The sequence below is a fragment of the Cydia pomonella genome, chromosome 16, assembly GCF_033807575.1.
Source record: "Cydia pomonella isolate Wapato2018A chromosome 16, ilCydPomo1, whole genome shotgun sequence".
Taxonomy (NCBI): domain Eukaryota; kingdom Metazoa; phylum Arthropoda; class Insecta; order Lepidoptera; family Tortricidae; genus Cydia; species Cydia pomonella.
Window position 1 is genome coordinate 4,725,410 of NC_084718.1, and position 20,352 is coordinate 4,745,761.

The 20,352-nt window shown below is 35.4% G+C and overlaps 1 protein-coding gene across 1 annotated transcript in view; it reads right to left on the bottom strand.

Moving 5' to 3' along the window:
* Positions 1–20,352, bottom strand: part of LOC133526297 (serine protease inhibitor 3/4-like) — a 44,455-nt gene that overhangs the window by 6,474 nt on the left and 17,629 nt on the right. Inside the window, exons 4-7 of the mRNA XM_061862851.1 lie at positions 8,189–8,287; positions 7,577–7,720; positions 5,425–5,634; positions 3,647–3,785 (exon numbers count right to left, since the gene is read on the bottom strand). Coding sequence (XP_061718835.1) covers positions 3,647–3,785; positions 5,425–5,634; positions 7,577–7,720; positions 8,189–8,287 — 592 coding nt within the window. The remainder of the gene's footprint in view (positions 1–3,646; positions 3,786–5,424; positions 5,635–7,576; positions 7,721–8,188; positions 8,288–20,352) is intronic.

The window sequence follows — 20,352 nt, forward strand, 5'->3', positions numbered from 1 at the left end:
CAGTTTTCACCGTACCAAGCTATCTGAAAATGTATTTTGATCTGCTAGACAAAGTTTTACATTCTAAATTCTAATGCTGGTAACACATAGTGATACTAAGTACTAAATTGTAACACCTAACTACCTAAGTACCAACCTATGTTTAACAAATAAAAATATTGATTGATTGATTGATAAATGGAACTAATTATTTAAAAGGAATTACCAACTCATGATATGTGCCTACTACATATCATGAGTTGGTAATGACACATGTTCTGAATTTTCTCAATTTTCTGTTCCATGGTAGATTCCACAAAATATAAGGATATGGTTAGTTGTAACGATGAGTAGGTAGAGAAAGGGATGGTCTGCTGTAACTAATACAGTCAAAACTAAAAAGACACCAGTTATAGACACTTCATTATTATATCAAAGATTATATAATATTTTTACCTATATAAGTATTAATTCATAATTAAAAAACTAATACGGGACTTAATAGCGTAAACTTACGTTTATTCTATGGCCTGACATTTCGAACGTGACGTTACGTTCGTGGTCACAGGCAGACTGGCGAGGAATTGTATCAACATCTTGCTGCGCGGGTTTTGCGAACTACCCGCACTTGATCTTGATTGATTGAAGTGAATACACTTGTGCGCTAGGGTTGTCACTTTGTGATTAAGTCTCGTATTCGTTTTAAAATTATAAATGAAAATCGTGTTGATTTAAATCAATATAAATTTAATTGTTTCAAAATAAATGCACAACGCTTAATTTTTTTTCAAATAACGATTAAGAGCCATCCTACACTAGCGTCTCCTGAGCGTCAGCGTCTAGTCAACTCAAAGTTGGTGCAACTACGCAGCGACGCCATTTTCCATAGCGCCGACTAGACGCTGACACTCAAAAAACGCTAATGTGTATTTTTATAACACTAAGCTAAAGAAAATGAACACGGTTTAGCTGTAAGTAGATGACAAAGCGTAAGCTCGATCAGAAACAATACACAAACTTTCTTTTCGTTAAAAATGCTATAAAATGAGGGATCTCGCGAGCCATGAGTAGATAAAAGAAAGGACGATCTACTATATTAGTCCAAAATTAATCTCGACATATTTGCAATCCCATTTGAGCTATAAATAAACAATTATGATTAATTCTGGCGGTAGAAAACTATTTTAATGGATATTAACTATTGATTCTCAATAAATTCAATCATACAAGACAATTGCAGTACCTATTTTATTGTGAATTTTCGTTTCCATGAAAAGATCCATAGAATACAGGGATCTCGTGAGCCATGAGCAAATAGAAGAAGGGGCGGTCTGCAACGAATTCATCTGTCCAATACGGGGCACAACATAAATGCCATCTCATAGAAGCTGAAAATAATAATACTCGTTTGTAAATAAATGAAATAATACAAAAGCAAAAAAAATATTCAGCAATATCAAATAGAGTCTGTGCGGAGAGAGATTCTAACTTAAACAGTTAAGGTCAATTTTAAAACATAATAAATTTTAATAGATTATTAACGTAATACTTATGCTCCTTTAAGTTAGTTTAGAACTTATTCAACCTACGTATTTGCATTGTGTATTTTACCTCTTTAAACACATACTACTTTACCTTCACCATTTAATAAATATAATACTTAGGCCAAACTTATCCCGATAACTAATTTATGTAATTTAGCCGTGTCGTTCTTAACCTAATAAGAACTATCTTAATATACGGATGTGAAGTTTGAAATCTGGACACAAACTTTGAAGGAAGAAATTCAATTCAGCTTTTGGTGGCTGAGACGAAGATTCTACGCAAAATCCTCGGTCCAACGCAGAGGCCCGATGGCACCTGGAGAATTCGCAAAAACGCCGAAGTTTAACAAATACTCTGGTGTGACAAAGGCGCAAAGGTGTTGGTGGCTCGGCCATCTAGGGCGAATGGGAGGCGATCGGGTGGTGAAAAGAGCTTTTAAGATAAACCGACAGCACGCCGCTCGGCCGGTCTGGCTAGGTATCGATGGGTGGATGTGGTGGACGCAGATCTGCGCAAGCTCCCGATTGAATACTAGCGAGAAACTGTACAGGACCGGGATCGGTGACGAGCGGTCGTGTTGGAGACCAAGACACACTTTGGATCGCTGCGCCAAAGGAGTAAGTAAATAAGTAAGTCGTGTCGTTAAATTTTGCTAATTTAAACTGTCGTGGCTTCAGTATAGTAGAGTAGTGAAAGGCAACTCTGAGGAAATAAACACAAAGTCGGACTCTGTTTAAATGTATTTTAATCTGGTAGATAAAGTTTTGCATTTTATATAAAAATAATTATTTTACAGTAAAGTACTATGTATATCCAAAGATTCTGTTAATATGTACATACGTTCTGAATTTTCTTAATTTTCTGTTCAATTCCATGGTAGATTTCATAAAATAAAAGCTGTAACTATAATTAGAGAAAGGTTCGGCGGAGAGAAAATCCTAATATTATAGTTAAAAATATACATACAAGAAACAATAAGTCCATTCAGGTGTCTTCTGGGATCCCAGAATGCCTCTAAAAATAAAAAAACAAGATCTATAAAAAAAATCGCATTAAGATCTTTCGTGATCTATGGCGCGGACTGCTGGCCGACTACCAAGTTACAGCTGAACAGAGTTCATGTGGTGGAAATGCGGATGCTCAGGTGGGCCGCAGGAGTGACCATGTTCGATAAAGTGCCTAATGTCTACATCCGCGGAATCTACATATAAGATCAGGCCGATACAAGACAGTCATAGAATCGCGCTTGCGCTGGTACGGCCATGTAGTGAGAAGACCTGATGAGCACATGACAAAAAGTGCGTTAAGCCTCATATCAGGACCAAATCCTCGTGGCAGACCCCTTACTACCTGGATGTCAGTTATTAATAAGGACCTCTCCAATAACAATTTAGACCCAGCGACGACCCAGAAACGATATCTTTGAAGAAGGAGGATTAGGAAAGTCGACACCCCAATTAGAAATGGGACAAGGCCGGAAGAAGAAGAAGAAAAACATGTTAATTCATAGTTCGTGATCAGCAACGCAGGCTTCGTCAAGTGTACACAAAACAAATTAGCAGGCTTCATCACCAAAAATGTACCTAGTACCTACCACTTTATTAAAGTTATTAATAAGGGAAGACAACTATAAAAACATTATTTACTTATCAACTAAACGCCAAAAACATATAAAAAAAATACTCTTTGAAACTCTAGGTCCATGGGGTCCCAGCGCGCACAAGTTTTTTGGAGAAATCGCGAAACGTCTGGTTGATGTAACTGGTGACCGAAGAGCTTGGCGGCTTCCTCGCACAACGTATCAGTATTGCGATACAACGAGGAAATGCCGCCAGCATCCTTGGTACAATGCCTCAAGGGCCTATTTTAGATATAAGCTAGTTATAGTATTCATCTGTATATATCCATTATGTATATTGTTATTGTCAATAAATAAAAAAAGTACAAAAAAATACTTACCTGAATAATTCTCTACTTTTTCCAGTTGTTTCAAATTAATGTCACGGTCACAAATTTTAAAATCATTTCGCTTTTTTAATAATTTGGTCTAGCTTCTCCGTACAAAGTGGTAACTTTATAAGTTGTGTAACCTAAGAATAACAGAAAAGGATAATAAACTTACTGGCTGCTGCCGCCTCCGTGCCCAGTTCATCCACCGCGATGAAGGCTTTTTGAATGGCTTGGGATACAAATTGTCGACCATCACTTGACAACATGTTGACCTCTGACTTAATTGGATCGAAAATTGCCTTGATTCCCATCTGAAATAATAAAATTGGAATTTTATGGTTTCATGAAGAAACGACTAGCCTTTTATTTCTTCTAAAAGAAGAATCCAGATTAGATGTAGCAACATAATTTGAAAAATTCTTCACCATGGTACCAGTTTTCACAACTAAGGACTTAAATTCATCACCCTCGTCTGCCGTTACACTGTTAGAAGAGAATATCCCAGAATGTAATAGAAACCTTAATTTTGAACACGTGAGTGCCTCAGATATATTAAAGGCGTTTAAATCAATTAATGTAAAAAAAAACTAGTGACCTCTGGGAACTCTCTGTTCATACTGTCAAATCCTTAATAGAAGTTATAGCGCCTGACCTGGTAGTTATATTTAATAACAGTGTTGACTGCGGTGAGTTTCCTGATCTAATGAAACATAGTAAAGTCACTCCTTTATTTAAATCAGGTAGCACATCTGACCCCACTAACTTTAGACTGATATCAGTGTTAGGTACCGACATTCAGCAAATTTTTTGAAAAATTAGTTTTGTCTCAGTTATTGAAACATTTTAACATAAATAATCTAATGCACAACAAACAATTTGGTTTTACACGGGGTATATTGCTAATCTCTCGAATAGACTGAGTTCTGCAGCTTTTGCAGTGAGCAAGATCCGTCGTTTAACAGACGTGAAAACAGCTCGATTAGTTTACTTTATTAGTTACTTTCATAGCATTATGTCATATGGTATTTTACTATGGGGCAGTGCTTCAGAGATAAATACCATTTTTGTTCTGCAGAAGAGGGCAATATAAAAAAAACGAACCATAGAGACTCACTTAGAGATAAGTTTAAGGACATTAAAATAATGAGACTGCACTGTCAATATATTTATGAGAATATTCTGTATGTGCATAAAAACATTGCCAGTTTTAAGAAAAACTGTGAAATACATAATATTAATACTAGAAATAAGCTCGCAGTGCCCTTCACTAGGCTCCATAAAATTAAAAAATCATTAATGGGTAGTTGTGTAAGATTTTACAATAAACTTCCTTATATTATAACTGAATTGTCTGTTAGTAAATTAAAAAAATAGGTAAAACGTAAGCTTATCTCTAAAGCCTATTATAGCACACAAGACTACATGAATGATGAAACACCGTGGGATTAAGTGTGATTGTATATAATGAATTATTTATTGTTATGTTAATAATGATGAAATTGATAATTCAATGTATATATACCGTATTTTTTGACATTTAGATATTATTCTAGAAAGTTTCTAGACTAGTATTTTTATACAATGTTGGTGTTTGACGATCCTTTTGTGAAATTCTTATTATTAAGTTTGCCATATCTATAATAATTCAATGTTTTTTTGAGAACAATAATAACTGCATCAATAAATTGCTCTGATATTAAGATTAAGATGATATTTGTAAAATTTGACGATTTAAAAGTGCTTGTTGCTAGGCCTATTTGAATAAAGAATATATTGACTTTGACTTTACTTGTCTAATTTCATAACAAGTTCTATTTTTATCTTTCTCTTATTATTTTTTTCTTTCTCGTTGGTCATTTTATTTTCTAATCAGTCATTATTTAAGTACATTTCTACATAGCTCAGAAGTAGAATAATTGCTTTTTAGAAAAGAAATAATCAAATATATACCTTAGGTAACAGTTCCTTCAGATTGATCTCCGATTCTATTTTAAACTTAGGTATGATTACTTGAAGGTGTTTTTTTTGTAGACTTTTGATCTCTGCCATCAGATCATACCCGGTTGCCAGTTGTTTCATCACAGCACTCAGACCCTCGATTTCATCTGGCAGAACTATCACCATACTAGCTTCACCTCCAACGTAGAACATCTGCAGTATCTGTAATAGAAAGAGATACTTAAGGGTCCCAGGCAAGCTCCGTTCTCCATAGAAACGTAGTTACGCTCTCATAAAAAAAATATAGGAACATTCTTACACAAATTGACTAAGTCCCACCGTAAGCCAAGAAGGCTTGTGTTGTGGGTACTCAGACAAATATATAAATACTTAAATGCATATAAACATCCATGACAAGAACAAATATCTGTGCTCATCACACAAATAAATGCCCTTACCGGGATTCGAACCCAGGACCATCGGTTTCATAGGCAAGGTCACTACCCACTAGGCCAGACCGGTCGTCAAAATTTTAAAACGACTAGCTAGATTTCTCTAAAACTTTGTACTTACAATAGGATAAGGTATACCTAGTATATCTAGTCCCGTAATTAGTTAAAAATGCAGCGAATTTAAGCGAAATTAAGTTATTCATACGAATTTACAATAAAACCAGAAGAACTAAAATCGGAAGAAAATTATAACAAATTTATGAAAACTTTAAAAAATTACCTAATCGAAAATGCTTTTTATACAGTTAATCAATACTTGAACTCTTAAATTCATCTTGACATTAAAATATAAACAGTCCTAGTCATAATGATATAATATTATGTTCACTTCCCATCCAAATTTGAATAAGTACCCGTATTGTTAATTTTCTTATTACTTTGACAATTTTACCAATGCTTTATACAGATGTTTTACTAATTTATTTTTTACAATGTTTTACTATTATTATTACCGTAATTGTAGTGAATTGTGCGTCATTCATTTTGATTTATTTGAGTTTTAACGAATAATTTTAGTTTACCTAAAAATATAAATGAATGATGTATGTATGAAATCTAGATTAGGAATATTCTGTATTTTGCTAAGCCCTATCCGGGTCCTAGTAGATATGCATGTACCTAGCATTAAGTTACATTTGTCTACTGTAATCTACTTTGGTTGCAAATAAATATTGAAATTTAAATTGAACTTGTAGTAGCTCTATTTCGTTTATTTTATAATCTGGAGCTATATAAACTAATTACAGGACTAGATATACCTTATTCATTATATGTGCAAAGTTTCATTACATTCCAACGCGTAGTATTAATATGAGAACGAAACTCCGTTTGTATGGGAAGGTTAAATTCGACCGAGCTTGCCGGGTAATTTGTTGGAATAAATTAGAGTATCAATTGTTTACACTCATATACTTATCAGTTCGTCTTATTTTGACCCAGTAAAAAACAACACAGTTTGATTTCAGAGCCCCTAGTGTAAATTTATTCGATAGCGAAACGTGACGTACGCGTTTGCGTTAAGTCTCATTTTGTATGGGATTTAGAAACAGCGCGCCAAGCGGGACGTTTTGGAAACTCAAAATCCCATACCGTTCGTCACGTTTCGCTATCGAATACATTTACACTAGGGGTACTGAACATTATTTTTACGGAGGAGTCTTAGTCCCTAAAAAAGGCTAATTATCGCCTTACACTACGGAAAAAGACCTCAGTATTGGACGTGGAACCAATTTTGGGAAAAACATTCATTTGTCAGTTATATATTTTTTAATTTATTGATTCATGAACAATATTACAACTGAAATCGATTGGAGTACCTAGCTTACAATAAACACATCAGTACCCCTAGTGTAACTTTGATCGACATCATAACGTGACGAACGCGTTTGCGTTAAGTCTCATTTTGTATAGGATTTTGAGTTTCCAAAACGTCCCGCGGGGCGCGCTCTTTCGAAATCCAATACAAAATGAGACTAAACGCAAACGCGTACGTCACGTTTGGAAATCGAATTTATTTACACTAGGGGTACAGAATTGTAAAAGAAAGTCAGGAGAAGCGTTGAAATTTGTAGAATATGTCAGTAGTATTACAAAAATACCTACTCCACATTTTTGACAATTTAATGAAGTATAAAATTATGATTTAAACTTACTTTGGCCTTTAACTCGGGACTGTGTTTGTAATTAAAAGGTTTCCCCATCAAACTCATCTGTTTAATATCGATTTTCGTCGATTTATTGACATGAAATACTCTGGTGTATGTATCGTCGGCGTCAAATTGATACTCCCAGAAAGCCTGAAATGGATTCCAACGTTGTAAATAATATTTACGTTAAATAATTTGGAAATACACTTTGGATCAATAAATACGCATTGTGTATAAGCTTACTTACTATTTTACTAAGGTAATCGCTGTCAACAGTTTAAATGCAATAGTTGATAGCTTCGTCACCTCTCTTGCTTGAAATTATGACTGGAGGGGGTAACTATTGGAACATTGTACTGGGACATTTGCTTTGTTTGAATTTAATGTTCGTAGATTCAAATATTACGGAATAAGTCTCGGAATACCCAACTGGCGTGAAGTGGCGCAGAATAGGGCAGAGTGGCGCTCTCTTGTGTCAGAGGCCAAGATCCTGTTTGGGTCACTGAGCCAGTGAAGTAAGTAACTAAGATTCAATTGCAGATAATGAGGTAAGAATAGCTTATAAATAGCGTTCTATTAGTAAAAAACAAGTAGGTATGTAATTGAATATTTTCTTACGTGGAAGTAGATGGCATTGATGAGTACTAGTCGTGTGTCTTCATCGAGCATGTCGGCAGAAACAATGTCTTTAATAGTATTGTTGGTTTGATTTGACACCTGTAATCACATACAACCAAAATTGAAATACATTTAACAAGTCAAATCGTATTACATAATAAATATTAATAAATAAATATTATAGGACATTATTACACAAATTGACTAAGTCCCACAGTAAGCTCAATAAGGCTTGTGTTGAGGGTACTTAGACAACGATATATATAATATATAAAGTACCTGGGCGACCGAGCTTTGCTCGGTTATAACTATTTATTGTAATATGGTGGTGTATAGGTGATAATCTTAACTACATTTTTTTACTAAATTAAACTTGTCTAAAACAATAAAAATTAAAAAATTATATATAAACTTGAACATATATAAAAAAAAAAACAAAAGTTAGTCATCGGGCGAGAGTCGAACCCGTAACACTCGTTTAGCAGTCCGCGTCTTAACCCGCTGGACCAGACGGACAGTGGCCGGCAACACGAAATTAGCGACCATATTCTGCGTCGTAAGAAAAACGCATGAAAACTCGAAAACACGCGTTTTCCCAAACATAAGACTAATCTAGATAGATTGTATACCCCCAAAAAGCCCTATATACCAAATTTCAGGGAAATCGTTAGAGCCGTTTCCGAGATCACAGATATATATATATATATATATATAACCCCGCTATCTGTTTGATAAAATAAAATGGGTAAAGGATACGCGCTCAAGGACGCTGAGAAAATGCACGAAACTGATAATGCCACCGCATAAAACTGCGTCCTTCAGGGGGAGTTTCAAATTTGCCGCTAGTAAAGTCTGGAATGACCTACCTCCCCCCTTGCGAGAACCTTTAACGTTCTTAAAATATAAGCGTTTAGTCCGTACACATCTATTAAATATACAAAATAAGTTGTAGCTTCAAATATTATATTTATATATATATTTATTATTTATAATTTTTTTGGTTTTGATAAATTATTTTCATTTTATTATTTTTATATTTATTGAATGTAATCTTCTTTTTTTCTTTTATCTGTATGTAAAGACAAAACATAATACACACATTACAAAGTACATTCTTACCTACACTATTTCTACATACCAGCCCCACATACTCATACACGTACATTAATAAACCATAGTACAGGAACACACAAATACACAAAGATGTCAATATAGAGCTGTACCTAAGAAAGGTACATTATGCTAGTTAGACCAGCGGTTGAACAAAAATGGGTTTCGATAATATTAAAGTTTTTTCTTTTTTGATATGTCATTGGGAGTATGTTAAATAATACTTTGGTAAAAAGTTAGAAATTTTAAGGTTGAGCTTTCGGTTATATTTAAATATTTTAATTTTTGCTAATAACTAAGTAAATATAGAATTAAAGTTACAGAAAACTTTAGCATATCGAATAACACTTCAATTTATGTACAATTTTCAGTTTTTAGAAATCTGGAACAGCTGCTTTCTGGTAAACGTAAAAACACGAGTTATTTTGTAAATATAGAATTAGAGTTGCTGATATTGCAAAATTACGATATTATCGATCAACTTAGTATTCTAGTAAAAAGTTAGACATGTAGACAATGTGCTTGTCTAGATATTGATTTCAGGTTAAGCAGTATAGCTGATATTGAATTAAAGTTTGTAGAGTTAATAATAATCGATCATCAACATTGATCTCAGTTACTAAACAAAAATTTAGAAATATAAAATCACGGCGACACTCATTACTGATATGTATGCATTCCTTGCTTATATAAATACGTTACGTTTCAAACGCGCGGCAAGTTTGCGCGCGCCGCGCGCTGTGGCAGGAGGCAGCGAACAACGGTAGTGGGGAGCGGGGTGCCCTTGACTGCGTCTACGGTCCATCAAAAAAATTCCTAAAGCGTGTTTTAAATTAATAGCAATAGAAAATTGTTATTTTGTTGTTACTATAATAGGTATTGCCCGCGGTTTCGTTCACGTAGAATTCGTTATCGCGTTACATGAATATTATTTATTTATTTAAACTTTATTGCACAAACAAAAAAAAACACAAATGGCGGACTTAATGCCAAAAGGCATTCTCTACCAGTCAACCATTGGGTCAAATAGAGACAAAAAAAACACATTCTCATACAGGTGACCACTCTTCCTTGTACCATTTTAAAAGCCAGTTGCAGCTTTTCTTTCCCGATTTTTTTCAGATGTTTGGACTTGGTATTTTCCTCGCGATAGTTATTTGTTTTAAGGGGAATGTTGTTGTTAACCGCTAATGCTAATATTGATAACCGATAGTTATATAGAGATACGTTATAAGGTATATGCACCCTCATGTTATTTATTTCTGATAAGAAATAAATGTAAGACAAAATTCACAGTGATACATTTGCCTTGTAAGATTGCGTACGGATAGTTTTTTTGTTTGTTATTTCATCGTATGATATATCAAATGAAAGCTTATTTGAAAGTTGCCGTATTAAAAAAGTTGGTCCAGTTAATGGTCGCCTAGATTAACCGATTTTTATATAAAATGTAGGCAACCATGGACTGGACCAACTTGTTAAAAAGGCAACCTAGTACAGTTAGTAATATAGTACCTGGGCGACCGAGCTTTGCTCGGTTATAACTATTTATTGTAATATGGTGGTGATAATCTACATAAACTTAAAAAGTAAAATGTGAACTGACAATTATTATTATTTACAATCGATTTTAACCTTACAGCACTTGTCACAGAGTAACGCCATCTATTGTCGATTTCTCTTATTACATAGGTCATTTTTTTACTAAATTAAACTTGTGTAAAACAATAAAAATTAAAAAATTATATATAAACTTGAACATATAAAAAAAAAAACCAAAAGTTAGTCACCGGGCGAGATTCGAACCCATAACACTCGTTTAGCAGTCCGCGTCTTAACCCGCTGGACCAGACGGACAGTGGCCGGCAACACGAAATTAGTCACCATATTCTGCGTCAAAAGAAAAACGCATGAAAAATCAAAAACACGCGTTTTCCCAAACATAAGACTAATCTAGATAGATTGTATACCCCCAAAAACCCCTATATACCAAATTTCAGCGAAATCGTTAGAGCCGTTTCCGAGATCACAGAAATATAAATATATATATATATATATATATATATACAAGAATTGCTCGTTTAAAGGTATAAGATAAAATAACTTTTCTTTTGATATATCATGTGACGTTTTCGTTTACACAGTAAAAGCACAGTGTAAAAAGTAACAGTGGGCCGACGCCTTTGATGTTTGCGTAAATGCCGACACCGCTCAAGGTCTCCGTACGTACCTAGGGTTATCACAGACTTACACAACTGCCCAAAAGAGGATGGAAATGTTTTTAGTTTTCATGTTGTATGATGTATGTGTACTAATTTTACAAATGACGTCCATTTTGGAAATAAAGATGGCGGACGTCACTTTTTTGAAAAAGTCGTCATGGGTGTTGTTTTCTGGGTTTTTAGGGGTGTGGATTTCAAAAATGGCATTTATTTTGAAAATAAATATGGCGGACGCTACTTTTTGAAATGGGCTACTTTTTGATATCAACCACCTTTAATTCTAAAATGGTCTCTATTTTTGAAATCTGCACCAACAAGAACCGCCAAAATTGACGTCATTTTTGTAATTGGAACCCCGAGGAACCTCGGAGATGACACCCATATCGATTTTTAAGAAAAAATAATGTCCGCCATCTTGGATTTCAAAATAGACGTCATTTTCGTAATCGGAATCCCGAGGAACCTCGGATATGACACCCATATCGACTTTTAAGAAAAAATAATTTTCGCCATCTTGGATTTCAAAATGAACGTCATTTTCGTAATCGGATCCCCGAGGAACCTCGGAGATGACACCCATATCGATTTTTAAGAAAAATTAATGTCCGCCATCTTGGATTTCAAAATGAACGTCATTTTCGTAATCGGAACCCCGAGGAACCTCGGAGATGACACCCATATCGATTTTTAAGAAAAATTAATGTCCTCCATCTTGGATTTCAAAATAGACGTCATTTTCGTAATCGGAATCCCGAGGAACCTCGGATATGACACCCATATCGACTTTTAAGAAAAAATAATTTTCGCCATCTTGGATTTCAAAATGAACGTCATTTTCGTAATCGGATCCCCGAGGAACCTCGGAGATGACACCCATATCGATTTTTAAGAAAAATTAATGTCCGCCATCTTGGATTTCAAAATGAACGTCATTTTCGTAATCGGAACCCCGAGGAACCTCGGAGATGACACCCATATCGATTTTTAAGAAAAATTAATGTCCTCCATCTTGGATTTCAAAATAGACGTCATTTTCGTAGTCGGAATCCCGAGGAACCTCGGATATGACACCCATATCGACTTAAGAAAAAATAATTTCCGCCATCTTGGATTTCAAAATGAACGTCATTTTCATAATCGGATCCCCGAGGAACCTCGGAGATGACACCCATATCGATTTTTAAGAAAAAATAATGTTCGCCATCTTGGATTGCAAAATGAACGTCATTTTCGTAATCGGAACCTCGAAGAACCTCGGAGTCGACACCCATACCGATTTTTAAGAAAAATGAATGTCCGCCATCTTGGGTTCCATAATGGATGTCATTTTCGTAATCGGAATCCCGAGGAACCTCGGATATGACACCCATATCGACTTTTAAGAAAAAATAATTTTCGCCATCTTGGATTTCAAAATGAACGTCATTTTCGTAATCGGATCCCCGAGGAACCTCGGAGATGACACCCATATCGATTTTTAAGAAAAATTAATGTCCGCCATCTTGGATTTCAAAATGAACGTCATTTTCGTAATCGGAACCCCGAGGAACCTCGGAGATGACACCCATATCGATTTTTAAGAAAAATTAATGTCCTCCATCTTGGATTAAAAAAATAGACGTCATTTTCGTAATCGGAATCCCGAGGAACCTCGGATATGACACCCATATCGACTTTTAAGAAAAAATAATTTTCGCCATCTTGGATTTCAAAATGAACGTCATTTTCGTAATCGGATCCCCGAGGAACCTCGGAGATGACACCCATATCGATTTTTAAGAAAAATTAATGTCCGCCATCTTGGATTTCAAAATGAACGTCATTTTCGTAATCGGAACCCCGAGGAACCTCGGAGATGACACCCATATCGATTTTTAAGAAAAATTAATGTCCTCCATCTTGGATTTCAAAATAGACGTCATTTTCGTAATCGGAATCCCGAGGAACCTCGGATATGACACCCATATCGACTTAAGAAAAAATAATTTCCGCCATCTTGGATTTCAAAATGAACGTCATTTTCATAATCGGATCCCCGAGGAACCTCGGAGATGACACCCATATCGATTTTTAAGAAAAAATAATGTTCGCCATCTTGGATTGCAAAATGAACGTCATTTTCGTAATCGGAACCTCGAAGAACCTCGGAGTCGACACCCATACCGATTTTTTAGAAAAATGAATGTCCGCCATCTTGGGTTCCATAATGGATGTCATTTTCGTAATCGGCACCCTGAGGACTTTCAAAAATAATGAAAACATCAAATACTACATGTAACATGATACATATACAAACAGAAGCAAGAAACAATTTCTTGCTTTTTAAAGTCTTAAACTACTCATAATTTCTTAAAATAAATTATAAAACATGTCCGCCATTTTGAATTTGAAAATTGATATCATAATTATGATATATTTTTGTTTACACTGAGACAAATAATTAGCACATGTCGTATGAAATATTTTAATTGTTTTTTTTTTATTTTTTTTTATACTACGTCGGTGGCAAACAAGCATACGGCCTGCCTGATGGTAAGCAGTATCCGTAGCCTATGTACGCCTGCAACTCCAGAGGAGTTACATGCGCGTTGCCGACCCTAACACCCTCCCACCCCTCGTTGAGCTCTGGCAACCTTACTCACCGGCAGGAACACAACACTATGAGTAGGGTCTAGTGTTATTTGGCTGCGATTTTCTGTAAGGTGGAGGTACTTCCCCAGTTGGGTTCTGCTCTAGATCTGGAATGACATCCGCTGTGCTGTGCCCTACCACACAGAGCCAGATGACATTTACAATGCCCATACCTCTCTTATAATGCCTGTGCTAAAAATGTGATTGCGAACTACCTGCAATAACTATACAGTACCTGGGCGACCGAGCTTTGCTCGGTTATAACTAACTATTTATTGTAATATGGTGGTGTATAGGTGATAATCTCAACTACATTCTTTTACTAAATTAAACTTGTCTAAAACAATAAAAATTAAAAAATTATATATAAAATTGAACATATAAAAAAAACAAAAGTTAGTCACCAGGCGAGATTCGAACCCGTAACACTCGTTTAGCAGTCCGCGTCTTAACCCGCTGGACCAGACGGACAGTGGCCGGCAAAACGAAATTAGCGACCATATTCTGCGTCGAAAGAAAAACGCATGAAAACTCGAAAACACGCGTTTTCCCAAACATAAGACTAATCTAGATCGATTGTTTACCCCCAAAAACTCCCATATACCAAATTTCAGCAAAATCGTTAGAGCCGTTTCCGAGATCCCGGAAATATATATATACAAGAATTGCTCGTTTAAAGGTATAAGATAATTAGGCATTAAAACACTCGTGTGATCTTTTTAAGAAACTCACTTCGTTCGTTTCCTAAGCCCACACTCGTGTATTTTAATGCCTTTTATTATGTAGCAGTAACATAAACTACTAATATATGTTGAAAGTAAGTACAGGCGGCTGACACAATGGTAACAAAAGACAAAAGTTTTGAAAATGTAATTTTCATCATCGTCACTTGGCTGTATATTTGAGGGCCTATCGCGAACCACGTTCGACGTGTTACCTCTCTGTCGCACTTGTAAATTCGTACGTAAGTATGACAGGGAGGCAACACGTCGAACGTGGTTCGCGGTAAGCCCTCTGATGCCACCTCCATTAGTCTTTTGTACGCCGGTATAGCCTTCGACTCGATGTATAATCTACACTTTTTATGGAAACGTAGTTCCTCCTTCCCGTAGAAATATTTAACTTTCCCATCACCAAGAAAGATTATTTGCTCTCAGTTATTAGCTGCTCAATTCCTCGTTATTTCTCTGTTACTAAGTCAGTACAGTACACATATCAAACATTATTCACTCATTTTGAAGTCATAATAACTTTTATTCTATAATTAAATTCATGTAATGTCCGCATCTAATTTATGTGCACGATAAACAAACAAATGAATGATTTGAAAGAAAAGACAAACAGCGCTTGCGGAGCTGAGCGGGGGGCGCGGGCGGGGCGAGGTATCTATCGCTCACTAGGTCGGCTACGATAGGCTCCCGCGCGCCGAGCCGACATGTTGACCGACCAGCGCGGCGTGGTTATGAATTTCGCGCCTTTTTAAGTTGATTTTACTATTACAATGCAAGCTACACACAGATGTTTCTACCTTTCCATAAAATGGCTGCATATATTATTTTATAGTAATAGACTTATCTCTACGGACTTTAATTCAATATTAGATCTTACAGGACAAAAAACGCACATTAATTGTAAAGCACATATCCTATTCTTCTAATTTTTTGCCTTGCCTATTAACTTAAGAATTTAGATATGATATTGTGGATTTTTCAAACTTTAATTCAATATTGACAAAATAATAAGCTAATTTGAGTTTGACAAAGTAGCACGTTGATTTTTTTTCTAAAAATTTGATAGCATAAAGCCTCATACATATTATAAAAGACGATGCTTAAATTTTGTACTTTAATTCAATATTCAAAATTCATCAATAAAAATACATAAATACCTTATTTATATCTAACGCTCGTTCTAAATTTTCTTCATATATTACAAATATGCTTAAAAATATGTCCCATACCAGATACACATCACTTTTCACTCTTTAGAATTATCGAAACTTATAGGGCAAAAATCCGGTCCCACTATTGGTCTAAACAGCGCGCCAAGCGGGACGTTTTAGAAAATCAAATAAATCGAATAAATTTACACTAGGGGTACTGAAATATCTAAATATTTTCACAAATTACTTCACGAAATTGAATCGAACGTGCGCAATAAATAAAAGAGATGAACTGTCGAGTGTCGTCGACAATAGGATTTACGAGTGTATTTAAGAGGAATTCCTAGTTGCGATTTTTCCATACAAACGCTCTCGACTGATTCCTCCCTGGATTTTTAACCTAGAGCAGTGATTTTTTCAAATAAGATCAATATCATCAATATCTGTGCCGCTATGTTTTGCTTTTTTGGATTATTTTATTTTGAAGAAAGATACAGCGCCTCGAAAATCGCAAAAACGGCTCAATTGAATTGGCTGTAAAAAAAGGCACAGTATACAAATATGACAAAAAATATCCAAAAAATCAAAACATAGCGGCATAGATTATTTCTTCCTCTTACAGTTTCCAAAATTTCATAAAGATTGATTGCGTTTTGGAGGAGGAAACAGTCGAGAGCGAAACCTCGATTTTTGAGTTTTTTGCATGTGAATTTCAGTCCGGGCTGCAGTTGTCCTTATCGCACGAATTGGAGGCGGAGACAGTTTCTAAATATACGTACACAGAAGAAATAGTGATGGGCATAACATCCTTATTAGGGATTGCAGAACCGGTACTGTTTTAAAGAACCAGGATTTCCCGGTACTTTCGTAACCGGTCTAATTATTTCATTATTTTAAATAAAACGACAGCATTTTGCGATTTGACCACTTTTCGTATTATAATTTAATAATCACATGTTCTTTTACTAAGTATAATCACAATAAACAAGGTAATTTTTTTAAGAAATATACTTTGTATTTTACATTGCGCACACTTGTGCGTCACAAGTAAAAGATAACTACTTTGATGTTTGCCACTAGATGGCAAATTTAATGCAATTACATTGACGAGGGGATTTATATACTTATAAGCAGGGATCGGAAACCGGTATTTTTTGTACCTATGGGAACGAAAACGGTATTTTTTCGTTCTTTGTTAATTATTTCATTCCTAATCGGGCAATCTAATAATACGAAGTCGTTATCTAAAAACACAACTGAGTCCTACATTTTGAGTAGAAAATAAACCGAAATATATGGTTATTTCGATGTTTTTGCAAAAAACCGGTTCCGATCCCTGCTTATAAGTATCGCAGTCGTATTGTATAATCCGCCGTATTACATTACGGCTAGCCGATATCAAAATAAGGGCCATTTTGAAATGCGGCGGTTCAACGATTAAGGTATGTTGGGTAAATACCGGATGCGGGTGAAGAACGTAGGACATTCATTTCTCCCTAATTTGGCTTTATTTTTAATGGTGGCAACATTGTGTAAGACATCATTTCATTGCGCCTCGACTGCCAGTGTCCCCGCGTTGCTTAGGGAGTTTGTGCTATGCGCAATCACAGAGAGCAAGGTAAATTTCGCGAATTTGAATTCGCCCTGTAATTTATTTTGCGTATTGTGATGAAACTATGTTTGTTTTTGTAATTGTGTTAACAAACCTAGCACTGCTGTAGACCGATATCCGATCGTGACCCATCCAGGTAAAGATCGGAAAGAAACAATCCCATCTTTACCTATTTAAAACAGCAGTGATTGTCAAACTTTAAATTTTCTTCAATTTACCTACTGACCTACTTCATTATCACATTTATTGTTTTCTTGATCACACTTTCGTACCATTATTTTTATCCAGTACCATCCAGTTGTATGTGTATGTACACTTACTGACAATGTAATTTTTTTAATTTCCGCAACCCAAAGGTTGCCTGAAAGAGATCGCTTTTTAGCGATAAGACCGCATGCTGTTTACCTGTGCTTATGTTTCTGTTTTCTTTTGTATTGTTTTCTTTTATTGAGGTGTGTAATAAAGAGTATTTATATTGTATAGGGATGATGATACATGTTGAATTTTATAACAAAATCGAGTAAAATAGATAGCAAATGAGCAATTTTTCGCCATAAAGTACCTACACATACGGATGCATATGTAGATGTGCACGCATACATACATAGCTAGTTTCGGATACAAAATAGAGATAGGGCTTCGAAATTAGTTTCCTTAAAATGCTTCAAGAGGGCTCTCTTTTCCTATATATATACTTTACTCTTTACATACGATCCTTACATTTTATAAAAAAAAGATTATATATCAACTATATATTATATACATAATTGCAAAATTAAACCAATAAAATCGCAATTTTACTTATTTTCCATACTTCAAGATGGGCTCGTAGTGACCTTGACCTTTTTAAAGAACTACTTAGTCTTTTTGATTTTTAAATTTGATTCTTATTTTTTTGGCGACCTTCAGATCGGATACAAAAATACGAAAAAAAACACTTTCGTTGACAACTTTTAAGTTTGTAATTATTGGTGGCTGTAATGTAATTTATATACAATGGATAAGGGTAGACACCGGACCTATTTCTTTGTGATACCTTATATATTCTCTTTCCATTAGAAGCAACTTTTTTTCACCATTCGATGTTCTCCCTTGATGGCAAAACACTCGTTACCCTAACCGTTCTAATATTGAAGATTACCAAAATTCAGGCCGAATCTACGGTTATTATTTAACGATTCGCTCCTTACTTCAAGAATCTGTCACGTGCTGAGATCTCGAAAAAATTTTTTTCACGAGTTCTCTCAATTGGTCCCAAAATTGTCCGGCATTACCCAGATTGTCATTGTCATCAAAGTCAAGTTTAGCCCCATCGTACTATAAGTTAAATAGATTGTAGTTTAAACATATATTTATACCTACTTACAAAATTTCACAAAACACCATGATCACTCCCAACTTACTGATACGGATAGGTACAGTCAAGTGTAAAAATATGGGTGTACACATCTTACTCAAAAATATGTCCCGTTGCATCTTATTCCAGTGTAATAAGAGCGTAGTACCATATTTATGAGACGATTCTTTCGATACATATTTTTGCACTTGACTGTACGACGACGACCGAAGCAGGGACATCATTCTTTTTTTTCTCTTACTTATATAGTAATTAATAGATACAGTATAATATAAAAATGAAAAACAATATTATGTGATAACAACAAAAACAACTTGCGTCGGTCGGGCAGCGCAGGATAAATTCCGTCCGGCTCGCGGGCGATGTCGACGGAACGGCGCGCAATGAGCGAGCGCACGAGTCTCGCGTCTGTGTGCGCGCACTCACACTTAGATAGCTCCCGCTCCCGCCCACCGCAGCGCGACAGAAACATAGCTTCAAAAATTCGAGATTTGAAAAGTTGCTCAGCTAGGAATTGCTCTTAATATATTTAGTAAGTAGAGGTAAATTCGACTTGTACCTTTATTATGAATATTATGATACCTTAAGGCCCAGCAAGTTTGTGTTCTTCTGTCAGTCTCACTGACCGTAAGGGTAAGCGAAATGGGAGTGAGTGCCCAGGACCACCGCTATGATTTTTATTTTATTTTATTTTAATTGTTTGTACGTTTAAGTAAATAATGAATAATTGATACGTTCCCTCAAACATGATATTCCCAATTTTTAGGAGCAATTTTCATATTTTTAGCATAATTTGTTACACATTTTTAAAATGCATTTTTTTATACTACGTCGGTGGCAAACAAGCATACGGCCTGCCTGACGGTATGCAGTCTCCGTAACCTATGTATGACGTTCGTTTTTTTTTCTATCAAGCGAAAGTCAAAACTCAGGATTCAAATTGATCCAGTTTTAAACCGCAGCCAAATAACACTAGACCATCCTCATAGTGTTGTGTTCCTGAGACTGCTTACAATCAGGCGGGCCGTATGCTTGTTTGCCACCGACGTAGTATTAAAAAAAAGTTTTATTATCATAACTTGTATTTGATGTTATGTCACTGTGTTGTAAAGAAACTGGTTTAACAGAGATGACTGTGACCATTTATTTCTGTAGCTTCGACAGCGGTATTGATATACGGGACAAAAATGGGACAGGAATAAATACGGGACGCGATACTTAAATACGGTAACCCGTTGTCCCGTATATACGGGACGTATGGCAACCCTAACCCTATACCTAGTTAGTTAGTTATGCTGGTTATTTTCCGCCAATCGACAACCTTTGTGCCTATTTTGCGTGAAAACGCCC